This window comes from Prionailurus bengalensis, chromosome B3, assembly GCF_016509475.1.
Source record: "Prionailurus bengalensis isolate Pbe53 chromosome B3, Fcat_Pben_1.1_paternal_pri, whole genome shotgun sequence".
Lineage (NCBI taxonomy): Eukaryota > Metazoa > Chordata > Mammalia > Carnivora > Felidae > Prionailurus > Prionailurus bengalensis.
The window spans coordinates 42,441,710-42,468,521 of record NC_057355.1 but is presented as its reverse complement, the minus strand read 5'-3'; the positions used below and the strand labels follow the sequence as shown (position 1 = coordinate 42,468,521).

At 44.6% G+C, this 26,812-nt stretch overlaps 1 protein-coding gene across 7 annotated transcripts in view; it reads left to right on the top strand.

The window, feature by feature from the left end:
- Window positions 1-26,812, top strand: part of TLN2 (talin 2) — a 447,276-nt gene that overhangs the window by 281,595 nt on the left and 138,869 nt on the right. For all 7 annotated transcript variants that reach the window (XM_043555274.1, XM_043555273.1, XM_043555271.1 and 4 more), the window contains 12 exons: window positions 1,454-1,634; window positions 2,798-2,911; window positions 5,229-5,337; window positions 6,049-6,257; window positions 6,813-6,911; window positions 10,609-10,776; window positions 11,997-12,291; window positions 14,854-15,020; window positions 18,862-18,990; window positions 20,671-20,784; window positions 22,908-23,021; window positions 26,250-26,384. In XM_043555274.1, coding sequence (XP_043411209.1) covers window positions 1,454-1,634; window positions 2,798-2,911; window positions 5,229-5,337; window positions 6,049-6,257; window positions 6,813-6,911; window positions 10,609-10,776; window positions 11,997-12,291; window positions 14,854-15,020; window positions 18,862-18,990; window positions 20,671-20,784; window positions 22,908-23,021; window positions 26,250-26,384 — 1,834 coding nt within the window. The remainder of the gene's footprint in view (window positions 1-1,453; window positions 1,635-2,797; window positions 2,912-5,228; window positions 5,338-6,048; window positions 6,258-6,812; window positions 6,912-10,608; window positions 10,777-11,996; window positions 12,292-14,853; window positions 15,021-18,861; window positions 18,991-20,670; window positions 20,785-22,907; window positions 23,022-26,249; window positions 26,385-26,812) is intronic.

The following is a 26,812-nucleotide window of genomic DNA, read 5'->3' as shown; positions in this document are numbered from 1 at the left end:
CTTCTAAGAGCAGCTGAGTAACTGTATGAGCCTAGAGCACTGGGGCCTCTTCTGCCTGGGATTCCTGTAGCCCCTTCCCACTGCCGAGGGCATCACGGTGAGATTTGGTCACAGCAAAGAGGAGGAATGGTCCAGAGTGGTCCCCATCAGAAGAACTGCCACTTTTCCCTGCATCAGACATCAGCTGAGATCACAGACTGCAGATGACTTCCTACTGGAACCCCTATATCTACCCCCCTTGGTGCCAACCCTTCCACTGTCCCTCCATGGATGCCTGCTGTCTGATATCCTAGCATGGCTCATGAATTTTGCCCTGAGCAATAAGGAATGATCTCTGATGGTGGGAAAACCCTAGAACAGAGGCCTGACTTCTTAGTGCAGCTGCTCACCCAATCTGCCCCCTACAACCCCCCCCGCCCCTCCCCCCCCCACACACACACACTCCCCCAGACTCTCCTTTGCGGGTGTGCCCTCTGGGGAGCTGTGGCAGATCCACCACCTTCATGTGCTCAAAGTCCTTTACTTCTCGTTCTAAGTAAATAGCAACAAGTAAAAAGTTAATTTTTTTTTAACTAGATATCCTAGGAATCTTCCCAGACGTTAGGTGAAGTCCTCTGGAGGAGGTGCCAAAGTCTGTCATATCATCAAGGCTCCAAAGGTGTTTAAACAGCTTCTGTGGTCAGTGGCCTTGGACCTGGGGAAGGAGAGATAAGCTGTGGGAGATTTTCTTTTAGTTCCTTTCTACACTTCCCCCTTCAATCAAGAAGACTAAATGACCTGTGTCTCCAGTGCTTAGAATAGAACCTGGCCCATGGTAGATATTTGTTGAATGAATGCTCTTTCAGGTAGGATTTACCAACTAATAGATCACTGTATCCTAAACTTTTTCTTAGACCTGGAACATCGTTGTTAAAGGAATATCTGTGTGTTGGTTTGGGCGGCCGGGGAGGGGGGCGGGGAGGGGCATGAAATTCTTTAAGAAGGACTAGTTGCATTATATCATGAATCCGTTGGGAATGGTTCTTTATAGTAATAATTATAAAAAGATGCAGGGTTCCGGGAGCCTGGGTGGCTCAGTGGGTTAAGCGTCTATCTCTTGGTTTCAGCTCAGGTGATGATGTCACGGTTTGTGACTTCGAGCTCCACATCAGGCTCCATGCTGATGGTGTAGAGCCTGCCTGGGAATATCATTCTCTCTCTGTCTCTCTCTCTCTTTGTCTCTTCCCCTCCTGCCCACTCTCAAAATAAATAAATAAACTTAAAAAAAAAAAAAAGATTCCAGGTTCTTCAGGGTATTTGAGTATCACTTCATTCACAGTCCTGTCTGTGCATGTCTCTTTTGAATTGACCTCCACAACGTAACCCAGCTAACTGCTGTGGCACTTATGCTATCTTATCATTACACTCCCTGCGAGCGGCCACCTCCCAGTGACCAGACCCTTGTCCCCTGCAGGTCTACCATCTTGCAGCAGCAGTTCAATCGGACTGGAAAGGTGGAACACAGCTCCGTGGCACTGCCAGCCGTGATGCGCTCAGGCTCCAGTGGGCCCGAGACCTTCAACGTCGGCAGCATGCCCTCCCCGCAACAGCAGGTCATGGTTGGGCAGATGCACCGAGGCCACATGCCCCCACTGGTGAGACTTCCCCCACGCTTGCCCTGCGCGTCAGTGCACCATCTCTGATGTGCGGTGGGGGGACACCAGCCCTGGCGATAGCTTGTGTGTGTCATCGTGTTCTCACTAACTCCCATCTGAGCCATGGCTCTTCAGCTGTGCCGTCCTGACGCCTGACTCCCCAGTGCTCCTGTTAAACCAGATGCTTTGGAGCACCTGGGGGGGCTCAGTCGGTGAAGCGTCCAACTCTTGATTTCAGCTCAGGTCATGATGTCATGGTTCGTGAGATGGACTGGCATGGGGCTGTGCGCTGATGGCCTGGAGCCTGCTTGGGATTCTGTCTCTCTCCATCTCTCTCTCTCTCTCTCTCTCTCTCTCTCTCTCTCAAATAAAGGAAGGAAGGAGGGAGGGAAGGAAGGAAGGAAGGAAGGAAGGAAGGAAGGAAGGAAGGAAGGAAGGAAGGAAGGAAGGAGGTGGGTTAGTAACTCCCTGATCACAGGTGTCCTCTGGGGCTGGAGAACAGCCATGACCTCTCCACATGACTGGTGATTCAGAGCTATAGAACCCTGGTTCCCTGCCTTCACAGCATCAAGCTGCTAACTAGCCCAGGTACCCCTTAGAAGGTCTTAGAAATAGACCAGGTCTGTAGTGATCCACACTTTGCCCTGAGTGAATTGTTGCTTCTTCTCCTGCTGCTGGTCTGGTCTGCCTTCTCAAGGAATCATGTGCTTCTGGGGAAGAACTTTTTAAGAGCTGAAAAGCCTATAAGCTCAGAAGAAATTTGACTCTGAAGAAGCATGTTGACTATGGGTTTTGGGTGGAATCTGTCCTTATTTACTAAGAATGGTTCTGTGTGTAACGTGTGTTTCCTATGTTTGAGATCTTTTGTCCTCAGTACTCAGAGTAGGGTAGCTTCCCTGCAAGAATTCTTTCTGGGCTTTTTGTCACCTAATTAAGCTCCACATGCTCCTGATCATAACCTCTCTATTGCAAACACCCATATCAAGCATTCTGTTGATACAATCAGCCCCTTGCTTGAAATGGGACGCGGTTGGGGTTGTTGAGACCCACCGTGAGCCACTCTCTCTTGAGCCCAGAGTTCAGTTTGGCCTTGTTTTGTATAAAGGGTAGTGTCAGTTCCAGCAGCCAAGGTATGACTGCCCTGTGGTCATCTGCCTTTGCAGACCTCGGCCCAGCAGGCTCTCATGGGGACCATCAACACAAGCATGCACGCTGTCCAGCAGGCCCAGGATGACCTCAGCGAGCTGGATTCACTGCCACCCCTAGGCCAGGATATGGTAAGTATTATTCATGGTTGTCAGTTCCGTGTCTCTGCCCTGGCAAAAAAGCTGGGTGTTGCATTCTGTCTGCATTCACCTCCAAAAAGGGGAAGTGGAAACCTAGGGTTTGTTTTTTTTTTTTTTTTTTGCTTTTTTGTTTTCACTATATTGAGGCTTCGTAGTGGGGTTGTACCCACAGGAAGAGAATCATGGGGCCAAGAACTTGAACTCTGGAATCAAGTGATCTGGGCTCAAATCCCAGCTCCACTGCTAGTGTCTATGTGAATCCAGGCAACTAAGTCTCTCTAAGCCTCCGTTTTGTCATACATGCACGGGGTCCTTGTGAAGATGTGGTAATCCTGTCGTGTGTGGCCTTCTTAGCACACTACCTAACACACCGAGCTCAACAAGTATTAGCTGTTAGGTCAGTGCTTCTCAGACGTTAGCCTGCATCAGTCACCTAGAAAGGCTTGTTAAAACACATTGCTGAGCTCCATGTCTTTCTTTTCTCACTCAGTAGGTCTGGGGAAGGGCCTGAGGCTTTGCATTTGCAACAAGTCCTCAGGTGCTCTGCTGCTATCTGAGGACTGTGCTTCCAGAACCACTGCCTTAGTGTTCAGCTTTTCAGTAGGGCGGCTAAATAGCTGCCTTTCTGTAGGTGCTGCTGCACGAAATTCTCTGGCCTGTCCCTACTCAAATGGTGGCCCATGGACCAGGCATTGGCAGTATGTAAGATCTCTTGAGAGGTGTGGAATCTGGGGCCTTATCCCAACCCTCTGAATCAGGAAACTCATGTTAGTGGAGGTCCCAGCTGTTTGATGTGCACATGAAAGTTGCTGAAGGACTAGCGCTGCCATTCTCTGCCCTGCTTTGCATATTCCAATTATCTGTAGGAGCTTAAAGTTGGTTCAAACTTGAGCTTTGAGGCTAAAGGCTGAGGCCCAAATCAATCCATGTCATTGAGGGCAGGGCCTGCTTTTTTCATCTCCCCAGGTGGTTCTAATGGGCAGTCATGACTGAAAACCACCGAGTTAGGACTGACAGGGCCATCTTAGCCCAGAGCCAAGTGCAGTATTTAGCCTCACGTTGGCCAGCAAGCATAATTGCCTTCTAAGTCCTTCCTGCGCACTGTGTTTTCTCACTTGCATACTTGTATACCTGCAGGTGCAATTGTACTCAGTGTTTTGTCTCCCAAGTACCTGAAATCATTAAACATTTTGCAAGGGGAAACTCCAGAGTAAAAATACATAAGGCAGACATCCTTCCATATGCAGCACTATTGTGAGATAGTTTTAAAATATTTGGACTTGGGGCACCTGGGTGGTTCTGTCTCTTAAGCCTCTGACGTTGGTGCGGGTCATGATCTCACGGTTCGTGCTTTGGATCCTGTCTCCCTCGCTCTCTGCCCCTCCCATGCTGACACTCTCTCAAAACAACACAATTTTTTTAAAAAAATATTTGGACTTAACATTGTTGCTTTACCAATTTTTAAAGAACTAGTATACAAAAAAATATTAGTGCTACACATATCCTAAATCTCGATGAATATTTTGGGAATGTTTTGGGAAGCAAGTCAGCATCTGATGTTACCACAGGGTCATCCTTATGAATGTAAACGACCATTTATTGGCTAACCCCAGAAATTCCAGGAAATAGAGAATTTGCTATTTATAGCTTCCAGTGAACATAAAGTCGAAGATCTGGAAAGGTTTTTAAAGACCATTGAATTCCTACAGTAGAAGAAACAGGAGGCACAGGACATAGATGCTATTTGCCCAAGGTCATGTCTCTTGTTGGTGTTAGAACTGGGTCTAGAAGAGAGGTCTTAACCCACCCACCCCCAGGTCCTTCCAGGACAGGTGTTGCATCTACACCCCATTCATGTTGTTAATAAAAGACAAATTTTCTGCTGACAGAGAACACCCATGAGCTGAAATACCCTAATTCTCACCCTAAAAGTGTGAGAATTCTCGCTAAAAGTGTAGGTGGAAATTATCAACAATTGTTTGTGCTGATATGCAATATTATCACGAGACATTAATTATTCTTATTTTTTACTGAATTTACCTAAATAAAACCATGTAGAATTTTTCTAAGATCCTAAAAGCTAAAGAGAAAGCAGTGGAAGAAACCTGGAGAACTCCCATGCCATCCAGCATCAGTGAATGAGCAAGAGGCCTGTGAAGGGCATGGCTGACTTCAGGGCCTCTTTGGTGCCGGCCCAGTAACCAGAGTATGGACAAAATCTTGGTATTGTTTTATAGCGTGACCTCTCTGGTGTCCTGGGCAATCCCATGCCTGTAGTGACTGTGTCACGTACTTGTCTGTTTTGCAGGCGTCCCGGGTATGGGTTCAGAATAAAGTCGATGAATCCAAACACGAAATCCACTCCCAGGTCGATGCGATCACAGCTGGCACAGCTTCAGTAGTTAACCTCACTGCCGGTAAGTCTCTGAGGGCTTCGTGATGTGTTGTGGTTTGCTCCTTAAAAAAAGGACTCTTCTTTGATTGAAACAACAGATTTTCATATAATGAGAGGCTGGTCTATTTTTAGGCACACTGAGTGCTTCAGGCAGTTTTTCCGCACTGACCCAGGAGAAAGGTGGGGAACATCTCATTCCTTTCCATAGATATCATGCATCCTTCGAAAAGCACTTACGTAGCTCTCCTCCTTGTTCATCAGCATGATGGACGTGCCTCAAAGTGTATGGAGACTAGTGTCTCCCTTCTGGGGCTTACAGTCGAAAACTGGCTTTGGATGAATAGACCCATCATGTGTGCCTCTTTCTGTCTTGTGGCACAGCGTGACTCCCACCTTGCGCTGTCAGGTGAGAGCCCAGAAATGTCTTGGCCTCATGATGCAGCATTTCAATGCTTCAGGAACAGAACTGACCGGCCTAAGCTGCTGACACGAACCTAACGGAAAGGGCCATGGGACGCCAAGACCTGGGGACTATGCCAGTGCTCGTGCTCAGTATTTCAGCTTAGGAGGCCTTGGGGCAAAAGATTTGGGAGGGGCAGCACCTCGGAGACAGGAAGCCATGTGTCTCCCTGTTTGCATCCAGCTTTGTGTCCGACTCCTGCACAGTGAGGGCTGATGCCATCGCCCATCTGGGCTCTCCTCACCCTTCACCACCCTCCCTTCTCTGTCCCAGGTGACCCTGCAGACACCGACTACACAGCAGTGGGATGTGCAATCACCACCATTTCTTCCAACCTGACGGAGATGTCCAAGGGCGTGAAGCTTTTGGCAGCCTTGATGGACGACGAAGTGGGCAGTGGCGAGGACTTGCTCAGAGCCGCGAGGACCCTCGCGGGGGCAGTGTCGGACTTGCTGAAAGCTGTGCAGCCTACTTCTGGAGAGGTGAGCTCCTGGGGCACACGGTCACCCAGGTTCTGGGTGGCAGGTGCCACCTTGAGTGCTACAGGGCTGTTGCTCCCTGAGCTGTTCCTTCCATCTTGATGGGGCATGTTACCAAACTGTGGGGCATAGAGTTGGTGAACTGGGTACGGAATCTGTAGTTCAACTTTTGGGATCGGTTGAGCTCTTAGTAGGAAATTTCCCTTTCCCCTCACCCCGGGGTACTTGATCAGATACAACTTCAGAAGCTAACACATATGGTCAATACACATTCAAAGGGGATAAAAATTTGTGTCCTAATTTCCATAAAGTGCCTATCACCTCCCTACCCGCCGAACAAAACTCATTGATTGAACATTTCAAGTCTGTCTACCTGTTGCTGGTTTATAAGACATCAGGCCCTTCCTTGCACAGATTGTACCAGGATATTTAGGTCTCCCATCTGGCGGACGGTCTGAGACTCTCTTGTAGGTGAGCCAATCCTGAGGGGTTAGCTGTCTGTTGGCACTTTGGAGGAACCGCATTTTCTTTCCAACCAGTGTGTGCTCTTTGTTGTAGCCTCGACAGACAGTTTTGACTGCTGCTGGAAGCATCGGACAAGCCAGTGGGGATCTTCTGAGACAGATCGGAGAGAATGAGACTGATGAGCGATTCCAAGTAAGATATCTGCAACCCATAATTTTGGAAAGGAGTCTAAGCGATGGTCTAGCCCCAAATGGGGAGAATGTGTGAAAAATCAGATCTTCAGTGGGCTGTCAAGAATAAGATTGAGATGGCTTACGTTGGGGATGAGGTCACTGTTAATTTTTTTAAAGAAATTTTTAACTAAAAAACTCCTTTCACTTACGTATCCCGCATCATCACTGTAAAGCACTTACTTAGCTATTCTTGTTAGTCTGGATGCCGGGCGTTCACTAAACACAAAAGTGGAGGGAATAATGTCCTGAACTCCCTTGTGTCTACCATCCAACCTCTGTAATCATCAACTCATGGCCAGGCTTGTTTCATCTTCTGGGAGCGGTTTTTAAGTAAATGAGCCCAGAGTCCCCATGGGAGAGAGAGTGTGGACTCCCATACACTGCACTCACAGGTAGCTTTGGTGCCCCTGCTCTTTGTATCCAGAGGTGGGTCTGTTGTCTGTGTCATAGCCCAAACCAGCATGATGGGAAAGCCTTTTTTTTTTTTTTTTTTTTTTTTTTTGTCACTCTTGTTCAATACCAAGGATATGTGCTGTTTGTCCTCTGGTGCACAGCTGTAGCCACTGTTGGCAGCTGGCTTGATGTGCTGCCAGCTCAGACTGGAGCTCAGCTTGTCTGCCTCTGTTTCCAGCCACCACAGATGAGGGGAGCTTCGGGCTACGATGAGCTGGGCTTCTCACATACTCGTGGGCACATGCCCTCCATGCCTTTCTCCTTCTCTGACGTCCTCATTTTGAGTAGTACATAACTCCATTCTGTTGAAACCTAATGGTTCGAGCCCAGGTTCTCTGGAAGAGGCCCTATTCCAAATCCTATGTCAGGTTTACTGTCAGGGAATTACACAGCATTCAGAGGAAAAAGATCATTCAGCTTTACAGTAGCGTTCAAGTTTCTTAATTCACGAGTGCCGATTCAGCTTGCCATTTCATCCGGAACTACCAAGCTGCATCTACACAAGATGCATCGGTTACACTAAGACAGGGTTGTACATGTTGGGATACATGGAACGTGTACCTGCATCCATAGATGTAGCTGTCTCCTACTTTGCACATAGTTGTGATGCTGGGACCATAGGACTCATTCATGTTCTATCTACAATGCAATAAGACAGTCAGTGCTTAAACACTGAAGTCATGCTGGAGGGTGAGACCCATAATGGGTGGTAACAGTATTCTTGGAAGCCATTTCTAGGCTGGGATGGCCAGTAACGACTTAACTTGAAAGAGAATTTACTCCAGACCACATAAATATATCCCACTAAATTCAAGCAAACACCCTATCCTGCCTTGGCCTTGGCTAAACCCCCCAACTGCGCTTGTCTTGGGCATTGATTGTTTTATTAGCACAGGTAATTCTTGGTAGGCAGGGACCTACTTAGGAATTGGGTAAGTATGAGGTTCAGCTGTTGGTGTACTAGGCTTAATTATCTTGAGGTGGTCAACTTTCTTTCCTCAAAAATATTACTGCTTTCCCCAAAGTGTTTGGCAAGGTGGAGAAGCAAGTCACAGTTCTTCCTGAGATCTTTCACGCATCCTTGTATTGTTGAAGCCTTTCTCTCTTTTCTTTCTCTCTTTGGCAGACTGTTACACTGTCATGTATAAATGCCAACTCTGATCCCTGTCGTTTGTTTCTATTTAGAGGTGCTAGGAACGCAGGTTCACGTTCACAGTAAGGTCCTGCAGACTTTCTTAGCAGTGAAAGGCTTTACTTTACTGCTTTCCATTTCTGTAAGGTCTCTAGGCAAACATCAGTGTAGTAAGGTGATCTTGTAACCTCTTGGAGTTATGAGTAGCCCCTGGCTTTCTGACATTGGATTTCTTATGCACTATTTTTCTGATTCTTGAGATCTTATCTCAGAGCTTTTCTTGGGTTCTCAATGTACTGCATGTTCCCAGAGTTAACAAAGATTTATTTTACACGGGCTACATAATAGGGGTCTTGTTGAAAGGTTTGACAAAGGCCTTGTCAGCAACTGTAGCTGTAGTATCACGTTCTTTTTCTAACTGTATTTTTTTTGGACAAAATTAATAGGAAGAACAGGATTTCTTTAAATGAGTCTAACAAAGCCCTTTAGAACAATCGTGAGCCTACATGACCAAATCTTGGTCCCTGTGTGAAAAGACGAATTCATATCAAGCGAAAGAATACTGTGACCTACTTTGGAAAGATTTTTTTTTTTTAATCTTGTGAATAATTTGTGACATTCAAGTTGAGTGTGCACTGAGCATTGAAATAGGTGTTCAAGAACTGTAACTTAGGCCACGTTGGGAGCAATTTCCAAAAGTTATGTGGCCAACAAGTGCCAGTCAGATCCCAAAAGCATCTTCACTTTTTGGCACCTCAGGCCTTGCTTTTTCCTTGGACATTCAACAAACCTTTTAAAAAAAGAAAGATAAAGGCTGAACTAAACTGTTCCTTTAAGACTGTTTGTTTTTGTCCATTTAAAAATCTGCGTATGTGGTCATTTTATGGGTTTCTGATTTGCCTGGATAGCATGTAGTTTTTGCTCTGTGTAAAATTGTACAGGGTGAACACCCCTTTCAGTATATCTTCCTGTAAAATGTCTTCTTGTAAAGACTCTTTGGGTGCCCTTTGCATTCAGAATCAAAAGTGCTTTTCATTATCTGATGAATTAATAAAGACTGCTGACCACATTTCCTCTGGGAGAAAGCCTGGACATGTTCATTCAAAATAAAATGGCTCATATATTTGGGATATGTTTGGGAAGGCATTTCCAAACCAAATAAACTACCTTCACTATTCAAAGAAAGGAAGCAAATTAAATGTAACAGTGATTATTCTTCAGGCCACACAGATGGGTGACAAATCTGGTGGGCTGAATCAAAGGATTCTCCACCCTGCAGACCGAGTGCCTTTTTGTTGAGTTGAAGCATGAACTGATACAGAAAGGCTCAAAGCTCCTTGCATCTTCAGTGAGGTCGTAGCTTATAGCTAGTTTATTTATGTAGGCTCCCTTTCCACTTTTCATAATAATTTAATCCCTGTCCAGAAGACGACGGAACCCTGAGAATAACTTACGTTCAGAGCACTCCTTGGCTCTTGAGCTGTAGGTAATGTCTGTGCATGTCCAACATTGCCCTCTGGAGGCAGAGATGTGGCTGAATTTTTGATAGTAGCTTGGATCTTTGTGCAAAATGGAAATCCAAATGATAAATTTTTGCGTGACAGCAGGGCATGATGACTTGGAGGCCATGAATTCTATCCTTCCTACAGTATGTTGTATTTATGGCATCTGGATAGATTTCCAGCTTTTCCTGATCTACTGCATCAATCACATATTCAAGAGACTTAAGACTTTCGGTGTTGAAGTACATGAATGTGAATCAGTGGTTAAAATACAAACTCTCCCCTCAAATCAACCTATTCTAGATTTAAATCTTTGTTCCTTAATGCATAGGAGACTATGTAGCTAGGATGCAAGTCTCTTTCTTGAATTACATCTAAGGTAAGTTGACATTTCAGAAAAATAAATGGAAAGAATATTCTCATGAAGTACTGGAAAAAAAAAAAGTTCAAATGGAATGTCAATAAAATGTTTCATCAGACACCGCATTTTATTTCTAGGCTGTGAAGGGTGATAAAAAAAAAATAGTAAATGCCTGTTTTTTTGTTTTTTTAATTCTCTTTCTAAATAGGACGTTTTAATGAGTTTGGCCAAAGCTGTAGCCAATGCTGCCGCCATGTTGGTATTAAAGGCGAAGAATGTCGCCCAAGTAGCTGAAGACACGGTCCTACAGAACAGGGTGATTGCCGCTGCCACCCAATGTGCCCTTTCTACCTCTCAGCTGGTGGCGTGCGCCAAGGTAAGCCAACTGGCACCCCTAGCCCTTTCTTCAAAATGTCACGTGCTCTTGTTTGCCCCCAGTTACTGGGGGAAAACAGGCAGAATTTGTTTAAACTGTCTGAGGCTTAGAGCTTGCTTAGGTGTTGTCTCCAAGGTGACACGACCGGATTTTGGCAATAACTGCCCAATTGTGCTTTCATCCCGAGTTCTTTCCCCAAGTCCTCAGGCACTGGGACATCTTGGTGTCTCATTGCCATTTCTACTTGAAAACTGCCATGTGTCCCCCTTGAAATTCTCAGTGTGTCCTGTTTACTCCTGCACACCAAGGGTTCTTGCTTTGTACAAGAAGGCAGTACAGTGTCACGAATGGGTTTGTAAATAACGTGCACATCTGGGGGAGCCCTTTTGCACTGCACAGTGCAAGAGTGACGGTAATCAGGATTGAGTTCATTGTTGTCACTCACAATGTGCACACTCTGGGTGTTAAACTTCACCTTGTTCAGCATATCATCCACCGGTTTACGGAAGGGAAACTGAGGCCTCTAAGGCTTCATAAGTAGCTTGCGGCCACAGAAATCATTAAGTGGCAGAACTGGGGTTATCTCAGGCCTGTCTGGTTTCACGTATCCTTTCGGCACCGTTGCGTGTCAATGCGTCAGAAGACGGGATGTGTCCATTTCTCAACTTGATGACCTATTGTATTCTGTAGATCCGTGACTGGCTTAGCCCGCCATTTCCTATCCTCTGGTGGGGTTTGCAGTGTCAGGCAGATGTGTTGATGGTATCGCTCCTACCTCCCTTGTACACTGTTAAAGTACCCACAGAAAAACGGACAGAACCCCCTGTTCTTTAAAGTACCGTGAGGTACAGAGTTCCAAGTACCTCTGGAAAAGAAATACAATCCTGTTAGTCTTGTTATCCTAAGTCAGAGGACTCAACCTAGAGGTTCCTAAAAGGAGAATCTATGCCATAAACATCAGAAATTTCTCTCTCTGGAAGTAGTTCATACTACAGTTACATATCACCAGTGAAGATAACAATTGTCGGGCATCAAAAACCACCAAGATAGGGTGAAATTGTGAGGTAGAAGAAATCTCAGTGATGGTACACTTTAAACCCTGGTGCTCTGAGTAAGGACCCAAGGCCCCGAGCAGGAAGGGCCTCGGTGGAAATGCTAATGTGGGGTGGGGACTGAGAGCTGACCCTCGGTGCCCAGGACCTGCTCCTATCTCCCTCTAGGTGGTGAGCCCCACCATCAGCTCCCCCGTGTGCCAGGAGCAGCTGATCGAAGCAGGGAAGCTCGTGGACCGCTCGGTGGAGAACTGTGTCCGTGCCTGCCAGGCGGCCACCGACGACAGCGAGCTCCTGAAGCAGGTCAGCGCGGCGGCCAGCGTGGTCAGCCAGGCCCTGCACGATCTCCTGCAGCACGTGCGACAGTTTGCCAGCCGAGGCGAGCCCATCGGCCGCTACGACCAGGCCACCGACACCATCATGTGTGTCACCGAGAGCATCTTCAGCTCCATGGGAGATGCTGGTGAGGGGCGATGCTTGGGTGGACGGGTCAGCTTGGGGTTCCCCGATGGTCATCATTGTAACAAGAAAGGTGACGGTCACCTGGCAAGGGCAAGGTGTCATGAGCTTCTGTCGGAGACTTCGTCCCTGAGCCTGGGAGAAAGATGGAAGTCTCCCGGTTTGCCCATCCATAGCAGCCCTTAGAGAGTTAATTAGACTTTTTAGCAAATTCTTAGCAAATTCCTTTTGTCCAAAAACCTCCATGTTGGATTTGGCCTGGTGAAGTCAAGGTAGCCACAGGAGGAGATAAGCCTGAAGCTTGGAAGGAAAAATGTATTCTGCTCCCAAGTCCCAAAGAGAAAGCTACCACATGCCTGCAGGGTCACAGGGGTTTGGTCACAAGGGTTTGGTCAGGTTGCAGAAGACAGGAGTGAGGGGAGGAGCTTAAGCTCTATTCTTTTTTGGGATTTTCATTGGGAAGGCAGGGCAGGGGAAACCGCTTGGGACTGCTTAGTTTGAAAATCTTCAGCAGGCTCTGTGCTCTACAGGCGATCCTCAGTTGCCTGGCATCGGGCCATAGGATGATTGAGGCCAGGGATATTGCCTCCAGGAGGGTACTGGCCAGATAGAGGGGATGTGGTTCTAAGCTAAGGTCAGTTTGCATATCAAAGGCGTGCTCCTGGCTGGACTTTGGCTATCTCTAAGAATTGGCTAGCCTTCAGAAGGGCAGTGTCTCTAGCCAGCAAGGTTTCGTTAAGATGTCAAATGTCAGGATGTACAAAAAATTTAAAAATATGTAGCTTTCAGTCTATTAGTTAAAAGGTAAGTCTCCTGAGATCCAGCCCATCCCTATCCCATCTAAATCTCCAGATTTGGCAACTCACTGATTTCTGTTTTACGTTTCCAGAAATTTTCAGTCTTCCTACAGTCACATGTTTGTGTGTGTTTGCATGCATGTGCGCATAGCGCTGTCTTTGTTTTCATATAAATGAAATTGCATTATTTATAGTCTTAAACCTTTTTCTTTTAATGTGTCTTACAGATCTTTTTCATGTTGAGCTATACACTCATCTTTTTAATGGCAGCATAATATTCTACTGAATGGAATTTTAGGATAATTTACTTAACTCATGATCTTGAAGCACATCTAGGTGGTTTCCAAGTTTTTTGGTTTGCTTCTTTTGCTTTAACAAAAATATTATTACAATAACTATTTTTATAAAAGTATCTTGGTTTACTTTTGGGGATCTATGTAAATAGTGGAACTTCTGGGCCAATATATACGTACGATTTTTTTTTTTACATATGGACTTGCTTTCCAGAAAGGTTCCACACTTTGTGACCCTACCGGTAGTTTGTAAGATGTTTGTTTCCCTACTTCCTTGTCAGCACAGAGCCATACTTTATAGCAAGTATTAGAAACAAACAAAAACTTGAACTTTTCTGTATCTTCCTTATGTGATTTAAGAAAATAGGAGTACTCTACACGATTTGGATTTTTTTGTTGTTGTTTGTTGTCTTTCTTTTTTAATAGATGTTTTATTTTGGAATATTTTCACATCTACAGGAAAAAAGTAGAGGTAATACAGAAAGTTCTTATATACCCTTCCCAATTGCCCTCATTTTTAGCATCTTCCCATGGCACCCATGGCATATTGTCCGAATTAGATTAGCTTTGGTGCATAACTGTTAACTACGGACATTATTCAGATTCCACCAGTTTTTCCACTCCTGCCCTTTTATTGTCCCAGGATCCAATCCACGATACCTTGAATTTAGCACATTTTGATTTTTTATGAAAGCTTTGTTTCCTCCTTAATGTTACAGTGGTGCGGCATCCTTCTCAAATGACCTTTGTGAGAGGAAAAATTCCCTTACATTTGAGTAGTTTTATTTTAAACTCTACTCTTACATCCTTCCTAGTTCTAAAGTAGATTTCAGTAAAATCATGGTACAGTAAAACCAAACAACTACTAATAACAAGATCAAAACTGGTGCCTGAAAGAAAAGAGTGAGCAAACAGAAAATTGATAGGGAAAACTCAGCCAAGACAAATCTTAGCAATTGAGCATGAATCTGGGGTCTGTGCTTCTTATTAGTGAGAGCCAAATGACACAGATACAGGGGATCTTGTGATACTATTCATCTGGAGTTAGGTAACATACAAATTCTTTCAAAGTTTAAAGATAATTTTTTGCCATTATGCAGAATTTAAGGAGTTTTGGGTCAGTGATTCTTGAGCTAAATGATATTCACTAGATAAATATTTATTAAATCACGTAACAAATCCACATAATTTTGTTCCCTGCCTGCTGTTTGTAAAGAGTTCCCCTTTGCTTAGTTGCGTCCTATTTACCCCTCTCTGTTCAAGATGGAACTTGGATGGGTTTGGGGTATATGATCCTAGTAGCCATAGGGAGTATTTTCAGTCCTGGGTCTAAGGACATAAGCCTTGCTTAGGACAGGAACTTGTGGTCTCCCTTCTTTCTGCCCCTCTTGCTAGAGGAGTGGAGACTGGACTGTGTGCTGCTTTTGAGCTTTAGAAAGCAGACAAACAGATGGCCTCCTCAATCCCATCCCGTAGGTGAAATGGTGCGTCAGGCCCGGGTCCTGGCCCAAGCCACCTCAGACCTTGTCAACGCCATGAGGTCAGATGCGGAAGCTGAAATCGACATGGAGAATTCAAAGAAGCTCCTGGCAGCAGCAAAACTCTTGGCTGATTCCACTGCTCGCATGGTGGAAGCTGCAAAGGTATCATGTTGGGTCTGTTCTATTGAAAAGTGAACATTATTAAGAGTTAGGATTTGGAAGGTGCCCTGAAGATAAAGAATGGTCAGCTGAGTGTGCATTTTTGTTGTTTAAAACCTATATGGTTTTGTAACATTTAACCTTGTTCCAGTGGGAAAGGAGAAGGGCATGGGACACGAGAATAACAGTCTTTAAGCGGAGCAGGGCTGACTCAGCTGTGGCCAACACAGTTCCTGCTTAGTGCGCACTCTCTCGCCACTGGGTTATCACCATCGGCTTACTGCAAATGGTGGTGAATTTAAACTTGAGATCTTGAACAGCAGATTCACTTAGGCCTGTTTTTTGCCCACAACCTTAGTATTACTTTGCCCTCCATTTGACTTCTCAACTAAACTGTCAAGATTTTACATAGTAGAGTGCTTCCTGCCTCACTGTTCTTCAAATGCCAGTAGCAGTCTTGAATGTTATATAACAGCTTGAATGAAGAGTTAAGAGTCAGCTTTTCTGCTTTTTGACGGTAATGCATTAGCATGATGCTTCTAAAAGCCAGTGATTCTTATCCCAGGGCTCTGTTTCAGAGCCCCCTCCCCCGCTCCGCCCTGCCCATGAAACATTACAATGGAACGTGTCTCCATTCCACCCCTCCTGATTCACAAGGTCACTGGTGGGACTGTGCAAGTATGTTCCACAAGGGATTCTGATGCCTCCCTCTAGGTGAGAACTGTATTAAAGGGATAAGGCTGTATTTTTCTATCTTCCTCTTTTGGTTATTAGGCAACTAGCATACGTTTTTGGTGGAAATGATAGAAAATGCATATAAATATAAATAAAATAAAAAGCATCTTCAGTTTCATACTCTCAGATAACATGTTTAATGTGTTTCTATGCATGTAAGATTCATTGAAAGTCTCCACATCTTATCCTATCTCCCCAGCCTCCAATAGAATACCTTGTATGTGAATTCTTAATATGTTATGACACACAGTGAATTACGTAGACCTTCCTCGACTGACTCACCCTTGTAGTTCCTGAGGGACTGTGATTTCTTGGAGGTAACACGAATAGGATGAAGAGTAACCCAAGGAGAGGCAGCATCTGAACTTGCTTCCTCTGTCCCCTGAGCCCTGTTTCAGCTGAGAAGTTCGGCCATTAACCATCCCTTTTTGCCAAAAATATATATGACGGTTTCGTGCAGTGGTTAATTTCTTTATGGTTTTTACAAGTTCTGCCCCTTGTATTTCTAAGTCTAAACATAGCTCTTCTTTTTTTTTTAATTTTGTTAATGTTTGTTTATTTTTGAGAGAGAGCCACAGTATAATTGGGGGAGGGGCAGAGAGAGGGGGAGACACAGAATCTGAAGCAGGCTCCAGGCTCCAAGCTGTCAGCACAGAGTCCAACTCCAGGCTTGAACTTGTGAACCACGAGATCATGACCTGAGTCAAAGTCAGACACTTAACCATCTGAGCCACCCAGGAACCCCTACACATAGCTATTTTAAAGTTTATTTATTTTGAGAGAGAGGGAGAGAGAGAGAGAGAGAGAGAAAGCAAGAATGCAAGCACGCAAGCAACTAGGGGAGTGGAGCAGAGGGAGAAAGAGAAAATCCCAAGTAGGCTCCTTGCTCATCGTGGATGCAGAGCTTGATCTCAAGACCAGGATCATGATCTAGGCTGAAATCAAGAGTCGGACCCTTAACTGAGCCACCCAGGTGCCCTTAAACATAGCTATTTTAAGCAAACCTTCACGTTCACAAAAAATGATAGACTGAAAAGAACCTCAGTGTAAAATCTAATCAACCCTTGTTTTACAAAGGATAAAATTAAAACTCAAAAAGATTTTGCCTACCATCATATACTCAAGATTGAGCCAGGGCCAGTGTGCACATTGGTTTCTAGACGCACAAGGCTCACCAGACCTTAATGCACCAAGTTACCAGAAATTTGTTTCTTTTAGGTATTTATTTTTAATGATTTATATCAGATGGGACAATGTTAAGTGGTTTCATAAATTCTTGTAGTTAAGTGTGGTGACTTTGTCTTCACGACACTATTTTCATTTGCTGGATTTTGTTCAAAGCTGAAGAACCTGTTATAGTTAGAGCTCCAAGAAATATATTTAATGTGTAGAAAAAAATACATTTCATAATCAGTAACTAAGATTCCAGACCAAGATTAGTACCGCATATCTAATGTACATTCCTCATGAAAGAGACGTTGCTAAGGAAGGATCCAGATGCCCACTTGAGAGTCAAGTGCAGAAATGGTCTCCTGCTGCTCAAAATACCAAAGGAAGGCTCGCATAGGAGTGGTCTAAACACCTGATGACCAAAAGAATAAAATGATTTTCCTAAACTCGCAAAAGAAGACAAAAGTAGCTGAAACAATCTTTCACATGTGAGATGCAAAAGTAGAGGTTTTTTTAGTTACTGAAACACAAAATCAAGGCTACTTAAAGTGGTTACAGTTTGAAAGAGTGGAAGATTCCCTTTGAAGGATTGCCAGAACACTTCTGTCACAGATGTTAAAACTGTTGCAGCCAAGATGAATCCCTACCCTTTTTATAAATAGTTAAAAACAAACAAACAAACGGGTTCTTGTAAATGGTCAATTTGGCAAGTTGGCCATTTGAAAAATGGAGACATTTGAAAATTGATTTTCAACGATTGGTGAGTTTCTTTCTGTTTTTGTCTCTACCTTATGAGCAAATATTATCACCCTAAAGTGTTGATGAAAAGAAACTCATTCATCCCTATACATTTAGAACCGGTCACAGAACATCCAGACTCTGAGAAACATCTTGATTGCTGCTTCTCTTGCAGGTGGGAGAGGAAGGTTGGATGTGCTTTAAGTCTTGGTTGAATTAGTATGCAGTGAAGTTATATCCTCTTCCTACGTTACCTTTAGTCTTTTCCCTACTTCAGAATCCCACCCATCTAAATAAAATCCATTTTGAGGGGCCTGAGTGGCTCAGTCGGTTAAGTGTCTGACTCCCGGTCTCAGGTCATGATCTCACTGTTCATGGGATCAAGCCCCACGTTGGGCGCAATGCTGAGCACTGGGCCCGCTTGGGAGTCTCTCTCCCTATGTCTCTCTGCCCCTCCTTCCTTCAAAATAAATAAACTTTAAAAATAAATAAATAAAATCCATTTGCATTCCTCAGACACTTGAACCTACAGCAACACAGGGTGGCCATGGGCTGTGCATGGTGACTTTCTCTTGCCCTGCCATGATCAGGGGCATGGGATATCTCTCATTACTTAAGTATAGTTGAGTACCTTTTCTCCTTTGCTATACTTTCCAACTCAGTCTTTCTAGGCATGGTCTTTCCTGAACAACATTTCCTTATAGTATTGGGGACGGCATTCCCAGTCCCCCTGGTCTCTCTACCCCTTCCCCTGTGTCTATACTATATTCTCAGCCTGTTCACATAAACCCAGTGCCACAAGACAGGAAAATCTTTCCATAGTGACAAGCGTCTGTCCTGCCAGTTAATATAAAATTCTCCCCGAGAGATTGGGGCATGGGGGAGATTTATGTTAACACCTTTTAAACCATGGATAGCTGACCACAAGTCAATTTACGTGGATGGCCAAGGCTATGATCTCAAGTGTTTAATTTTTACCATTGGATTTTTACTGTTTACTGGTACAGCTTTGAAACATCCCCAGTAGATTTTTTGTCCTTAGGAGATGAACATCTTTATTGTAAAGATACTGCTCGAAGCATTTGCTTTCTCTTCCAGATCTTTTGTGTTACCGGGAAAAAGTAAAATTCAAGGCATGAGTTCAGCATCTGTGGCGTGCTGTCCTCTGGACCTCTCAGAATCTCTGTTTTCTCCTTCTCAGGGGGCTGCGGCCAATCCTGAGAACGAAGACCAGCAGCAGAGATTGAGAGAAGCTGCGGAAGGTCTCCGTGTGGCAACCAACGCCGCTGCCCAGAATGCTATCAAGAAAAAAATTGTCAACAGATTGGAGGTGGGTAAAGAGGCTGGTTTCTTAGAATGTCTATGTTAGATTGCCAAGAGTTATCTGAAAGAATAACATGGGGTGCCTGGGTGGCTCAGTCGGTTGAGCATCTGACTCCATAGTGGGTCATCATCTCACAGTTTGTGAGTTCGAGCCCTGCGTAGGGCTCTGTGCTGACAGCTCGGAGCCTGGAGCCTGCTTCGGGTTCTGTGTCTCCCTCTCTCTCTGCCCCTCCCCAGCTTGCTCACGCTCTCTCGCGCTCCCTCTTTCTCTCTCTCTCTCTCAAAAATGAACATTTAAAAAAATTTTTAAAGAAAGAATAACCAAATTAATAAGGCATTGCCCATATAAAGGAGGCTAAATCAAGATTGACGATCTAGTTTATTGGTTAAGGGACTTAGAAACAATGTGACATGTTGGTTTAGGCACCTGGTACATTTAGGTTCAATGGCACAGTAACAGTATATTCGAAAAACAACTTCAGCTCATGTTCTCAGTAAGCAAAGCCTTTTCTGAGTTGAACATTCTATTTTTTTTTTTAATGTTTATTTATTTTTTGAGAGAGAGACAGAGCATGAGCCAGGAAGGGGCAGAGGGAGAGAAGGAGACACAGAATCCAAAGCAGGCTCCAGGCTCTGAGCTGTCATCACAGAACCCAACGTGGGGCTCAAACTCACAAACGGTGAGATCAAGACCTGAGCCGAAGCTGGATGCTTAACCGACTGAGCCAACCAGGGGCCCCTGCATTTAGCATTCTTGAATAGATTTCAATTTTTTTTTTTTTTTTTTTTTTTTGCAGCAGGAAATAGGAATTTTTTTCCCCTGGCGTTAAGGGTTGCCCATGTTCAGAAAGGACCTTTAGCTAAAAATTCCATACATATTTTGTCAGAGACAGTGACTCTTTCAGGATTTCCAGTAGAAAATAGAACCTTGGAAAGAGTGAAGAATGGGGATCCGGCTTCGGTGGAGAGGTGTGGATGGAGCAATAAGAAATATTTTGTCATTTTCAGAACATCTGTTTGGTGGGGGAGGTGAGGGGGGTAGGAAATAGCACTAGGTGCAAACTCTGTAAGAAAACAAGTTTCTGTCACAAAGGCATACAGGAGACTCTTACACCAAAATTTGGGAGGTTGGAGGCCAAGAACCTGCCTGTCTGAGGAATTCCTCCGTATGGTCTGGTGGATCCAGAAACAAAACCAGCCTCCTTCCAGGGGGATGGGAGCGAGCAAACCCACTTACGTACTCTGGTGGGGAAGCCCAGGCCTTTCTGAAGGAAGGCTTCACACGGGTGGCAAGAGGAAAGCCATGAGCACACCAGCGTTTCTGCTGCTTGCGGAGAAGAAAATGTTTCCCCCAAAACATTTAGACTGGATGCCGCTTATCAGTGCCATCGTGGTCATGGAATTAACGGTCCCTTCTCTTTGTGAGAAAGACAAATGAACACCGGAACTTGAGCTATCAAGTGTGACTGTCTTTCTCTCTGGTCCCAGGGAATGTAAACCAATGGAGATAACAGGGCAATTGTTAGACGAGGCTTGTCAGTGGCATTCAGGAGGCAGAGTCTGGGCCTGGAGTCCTCTTTCTTCTACGCGTGCAGCTGTTCTGTGCCAGCCTCTTAATGGTAGGGCAGTTATAAATGTGTGTGTGTGTGCGATGGCCCCACTCACCTACTGTCGTTCTGTCCTCCAGGTGGCAGCTAAGCAGGCCGCAGCCGCCGCCACACAGACCATCGCCGCCTCCCAGAACGCGGCCGTGTCCAACAAGAACCCCGCCGCCCAGCAACAGCTGGTTCAGAGCTGCAAGGTGAGGTTGCAGCCGCCCAAGCACCAGATCTGCTGGAGACCCCCCTGATAGCATTACAAGGCCACGCGCCCAGATAATTCAGTTAAGACTAATCATCTGGGCCCCTAATGCAGTTTGCTCCAGCCCCTGTGTTCCAGGTACACACACATGCACACACACACACACACACACACACACACACACACATCTGGTTTTTGTCTCATAAGTGGATGCCCTCTGTTTGGAAGGAGAGTATGATGCTTTTTCCAGCATTGTCTTTCCTTTGCCTAGATTTTCTTTCTTTTCAAGAGACCGAATCAAGGAGGATCAGTGACCAGGCCATTTTAGGGCTCTGCAATAGTAATGAAGCATTGAATTTCCAGAGTGCCTCTTTCCCCGTGAGAGGTGGGCCTTCAGCTTCAGTGCTTGCTGGGAGGAGAGTTGATTTCCTGCTTTGCACCGATGGCACCCTAAGGATTGATGTTATCCTGTCTGGCCTCAGTGATGATGTGCTTCAGGGCTTTCTGTTGTTGCATGTTTTTTTCTGAGACCCGGGCCTTGATGGCACGTTGATTCCAACGTACTGCAAAGGGTACAGTGAATACCTTTGTTGCCACTTCTGAGGGCCCAGGGGGTCTGCTCTCCCAGGAGACCCCTGAAAGGTGCCAGACACGACTTGGAATTGCGTAGCTACTGACCTTGTGTTGGCAGTGTGTCTGACTGGAGTCTCCCAAAGGTCTTTGTGGTGAGCAGCAGGGGCTGGGTGGGCAGGTGTACTTGTGTTAAGGTTCTGGGAGTTGACTGCGCTCTGTCTGCTTTTTCACATCTGCTCTGTGAAACGGTTCACATGTGAGTGGTGTCGCCATTTCCACCTCAGAAATGACTTTGCTTCTGAGAACCACCCAGAGCCCTCCACGTCCTGAGTCTAGGTTCTCTGAGGCCAGCCCCTCACCAAGAAGCGAATGTACTCTGGCAGAGAAGTCTCAGCACTGGAGTAGGGCCCTGTCCTCGGGACTGTATGCAGAAAGACGGGGTTTTTCTGTGAGTCAGGCCCCCACAGGGGAGGAGAGGGTGTTTTCTGTTAGAGCCTCAATTCAGCCGCCAGCGTGGGTGAGAAAACCCTTCTTCACGAGCGCTTGCTCCTCATGTCCAGGAAAATACTACAGGATGAAACACCCCCCACCCCTTTTTGCAGAGACTGAAGATACTCAGTGTCTATCACTGTCAGGAAGGAAATCACTGTTGATCAGCTTGCAGTGCAGAGGGGAGAGTGGACAAGACTACGGGAGCCAGCGATCCTCAAGAGGATCTGAGGAAAATCTCTGGGAAATATTTGTTTTAACCTTTGCTGGAATGGGTTCAAAAAAAAAAAATAGGTCGCCAGACTGGGGTACACTTGGGACCTTCTTCAGCAGTAGTGGCCACTGTGTGCTATGACCTTTGAGGACCTGGTCGGTCAGATGAGGAGTGCTCACTGAGGAGAAAACCCAGAAAAGGTAGTAGGCTGGTCTCCTAGGGCGTTGTGGGAAATTGTTTCTTGAAGTGGTCTCACCTCAGAAACTGCTGCTTCTTCCTCCACCCTGGGCATTGGGGTTTCCAGTTTGAGAAATGAGAGGGCTACTTAATCAAAGACGACCCATGGTGGCAATGAAAGGTGATGGACAGAATGCATCCCTGCTAAGTGAGGAATCAAAGCACTGACCTATGCTGGCACTTGAATAGTTCTCTTAGTTTCTTCTCGTTGGACAATGTGACTTGGGTTTCTCTGCCTGTGAATTGGAGAGACTTTTTGATCCTTGGCTGTTAAGCTTTATAAGTGGTCATTAGCCACATTGGTATTAGTTGCAAGTGGGCAAATGCTTTTAAGACCACCTTATAGAGATTCGTACCGTGCCTAAAGGTATGAGGAGCTGAGGGTTGAGCGTGTGTGGGAAACAGCTACCCAGAGGCACTGGGTTAGGATTCGTTGTTGGTAAGGACCCAGCTAGCTTAAAAGTGCTAGGTAAATCCAAGGCTTGTGATAAGCATTGCTCACATGGAATAGCGCATCCCCAAAACATCCATCACTGGTGTCATTTTCCACCCTTTTTTGGTAATTCGCTGTGCCGAGTGTGCTCTGTTTTAATTTTCCTTGCTTCCTATAGGCAGTGGCTGATCACATCCCTCAGCTGGTCCAGGGGGTGAGAGGAAGCCAAGCCCAAGCTGAAGACCTTAGCGCCCAGCTGGCTCTCATCATCTCCAGCCAGAACTTCCTCCAGGTAACAGGAGCATTCGCCTTGGTCCCACTCAGAGTCCCCCATGGAGGTAGGAGGTGCCCTTAATCCTTAAGGAGAAGAATTACCCCATGTCACAGCCACAGAGAAGTTTTTGCAGTAAGCAGACCTTGGAAGGCCTTTCCTTTGAATTTCCATTTTCAGGAGAGGTGGATTTAGCTTGGCAAAGCAAAATGCTAATATGCAGGGAAATTGCCCTGGGAGACAGCCCATAATCCATTTTTCTTGGGAGGCTCATCTTTATTTCTCCTCTGTGAGGGAAAACATGTAATAAGTTGCAAGTGTTGTTGAACAGCCTGGTACTAGATATAGCTCGAAGTTTGCCGGTTTCCAGAGAGTCTAATGCTATTATCCATGTACAAGGAAAAAAGAAGTGTTGAGTGCATCTTCTCTGAAGTTGTGATCTTTTCGTATGCCGATTGTACAATTAGTTAAGTGTCGGCAGTCTTTGTGGGCTAAGAGGTAGATTCATTTTAAAGAAAACAAAATGAGAAAAGTGGTGGGAAAACTCCCTCTTTACCTACTTCTTGTCTTCAAATCCCTGAGCGCTTCTGTCTGCTTGTATCTCTTGAACAGTTTCAGTGATCAGGCGATGTTCTTCCCTGTCCCTTTCTAGTTGAACCTGTCACTACAGGACCCAGTGATACATCTGTTGGGTTAATTTTTCAAGTGTCCTGTCTCCAACATGCAGAGACAGAACGCGAAAGTTTTAATGTTATTTCCTCACGTTATACCTACATGCAGACATACGTATTTTATGTATACATTTTTTAATTGGGATTTATTGTGTATAGACTCTTTGATTTTTATGTTAACATTTATACTATGAGCATTTAGCATACAGCTATGGCTCTCCTTTGTTTAGCTATTTTATCACCCCTAGGCATACAGGTTGTTTTCAATTATTTGCCATCATAAACAACTGACGATGGGATAAAGGTCTTTATCTGCGCTCTACCTTTGTACCCCTGTTGAATTATTTCCTAAGGATAAATTCCTAGAAGTAGGATTGCCAATGGCTTATTTTTATCTTTGGGACATTGAGAATTGTGACTTGGACAGGTGCTTACCTTTTCATTCAGATGGTTGGAGGGCCTGGAGCCAGTTGTATTGTCCCCACTGCGGGAAGGCTTCTAGGGTAGTATGATAGAGCCATGTAGACATGTTCCAGGGTCCACTCTATCGCCACTCTTAGATTTCCTTTTTCTTTCGTTCTTTGAATTTTGCTATCATAGACACATCACATAGTTACAAAAATAAGGCAGGGTTAGAAATAAGTAGAAATGGGGGCACCTAGGTGGCTCTGTTGGTTAAGTGTCTGACTTCTGCTCAGGTCATGATCTTGCCGTCTGTGAGTTCGAGCCCTGTGTCAGGCTCTGTGCTGACAGCTCAGAACCCGGAGCCTGCTTCAGATTCTGTGTCTCCCTCTCTCTGTGCCCCTACCCTGCTCGCACTCTGTCTGTCTGTTTCTCTCTCTCTCAGAAATAAGTAAACATTAAAAATTAAAAAAAAAAAAGAAAGAAAGAAGTAGAAATGGAATTGACCAGAAAGTTGCTACATTTTCAAGTTCATTCACACGTGTTGTAAAATTGTCCTTCTGGAAGGCTGAATGCATCTAAATTTCCATGTAGCAGTACGTGGAGCACATTTTCCAATACATCTTTTCCAAGTTGGGAATTCAAGCATTTAAAAAATACTTCGTTGACAATTTCTCAGTGAAGTTCTTACCGTCTGATTTTTGCATTTCCTTGATAGTCACATTGCTAAATATTTCATGTTCCAGTTGTTGTTACTATGTGAAGTTATCTACTGACATCTCAGGCTGGGTTTTTTTTTTAAGTTTTTTTTTTTTTAACATTTATTTATTTTTGAGAGACAGCACAAGCAGGGAAGGGACAGGGAGAGAGGGTGACACAGGATCTGAAGCAGGCTCCAGGCTCTGAGCTGTCAGCACAGAGCCTGTCGCAGGGCTTGAACCCACAAACTGTGAGATCATGACTGAGCTGAAGTTGGACACTTAACTGACTGAGCCCCCCAGACACCCCACAGGCTGTTTTTTTTAATGAATCGTCATGAGTTAATTAAATATTAAAAGTATTAACTTCTGCCATTAATGTTTATTTTCTGACACTTAAATTGTTTCAGCTTTATTAAGAGAAATTCTTATAACATCTATATTAAAACCCCTAAAAGTGTGTATATTCTTCGGTCCAGAGATTGTACTTTTAAAGTTCTATACAAAGAAAATTACGAACGTGTGAAAAATTTTAGCTACAAAGCCATTTATCATACCCCGGAAAAAATGGACACATGCCCAACAACACAGGATTGAGAAATATTAATAGATGCATACATTGAAATACTATACAGCTATTAAAAATATAGAACATGTGAAACAAAAATTTGAAAAATAGAATAAAGAGGATGATCTTATTTTTGAAGATATATATGCATGCACACAGACATCCATGCATAGTGAAATTATATCCTAGGTAGTGAGATGTGATGTGACAGGTCATTTTGTTTTATTTTGTCTGCCCGTATCTTTTAAAGTAGTCTGTTAGGTATATTTCAGACACAGATTAAAGAGCTATTCTAAGAAACACAAAGAAATGTATTTAATAAACTCTGTCTGCAATCTGTTTTAATGGAAATTTCAAGCCAGTATCCTAATTTTTCCCCCTCTCAATGACACATATTTTTTCTTTTTCTTTCTTTCTTTCTTTCTTTCTTTCTTTCTTTCTTTCTTTCTTTCTTTCTTTCTTTCTTTCTTTCTTTCTCTTTTCTTTTCATTTTTCTTTTCTCTTCTTTTCTTTTCTTCTCTTTCCTTTCTTTCCTTTTCTTTCCTTTCTTTTCTTTTTTCTTTTCTTTCTTTTTCTTTCTTTGTTTTCTTTCTTTTTTTCTTTGTCTTTCTTTCTTTGTCTTTGTCTTCTTGTTTCTTTTCCTTGTTTTCTTTCTTTCTCTTTTCTTTCCTTCTCTTTTCTTTCTCTTTCTCTTTCCTTCTCTGTCTTTTTCTTCCTTTTCTTTTTTTTTTCTTTAACATTCTTACAATGTCCTGACCCTAGAATTGGGGTGGCAATTTTCAGGGATAGTCTACATGATTTTACTCTTCCTTGTCATAGAGGAAAGTAATTTCTGGCTTTGTTGTTTGGTCTGTGCTCTCGGGCTCTTGCTGCTCAGGTGTCGTCTTACTTTCTGCTCCTCCCTTTACAGCCTGGAAGCAAGATGGTGGCCTCCGCCAAAGCCGCGGTGCCCACTGTGAGCGACCAGGCTGCAGCCATGCAGCTGAGCCAATGTGCCAAGAACCTTGCCACCAGCTTGGCAGAGCTACGTACCGCCTCGCAGAAGGCAAGTGGACCCTGTCCCAGCAGTTAGCTCATTGGGAATGGAGCTTTAGATGCCTTACTTCTGGGTGTGACCTGTGGATGACCCAGGACCTGAACACGGCTGGGCATGTTTCCTGGCAGGGGCGTCCATTCCATTTGCTTGATGGGGATTCGCTTTTACCGTTTTTAGCTACTGTCTCCTAGACTTAGTTTATCACTTTCTAGTTACACATGACTTGCGTTAAACTATTGTAGGTTACATGCTCCCCCCTCCCATGCCCTGGGACAAGCAATGGTCCATGTTTCACAACCTTAAGGGAGACAGGGAGTCATCAGTTTCTTGGTGCCACGTAAATTCTAGCCACAATAAGTGATTGCATCTTGCAGGTATTATTTTGTGAACTTCAACTATTCAGGCAGCAAAATTATTCCAGGGAGCAGGGCAGGGGT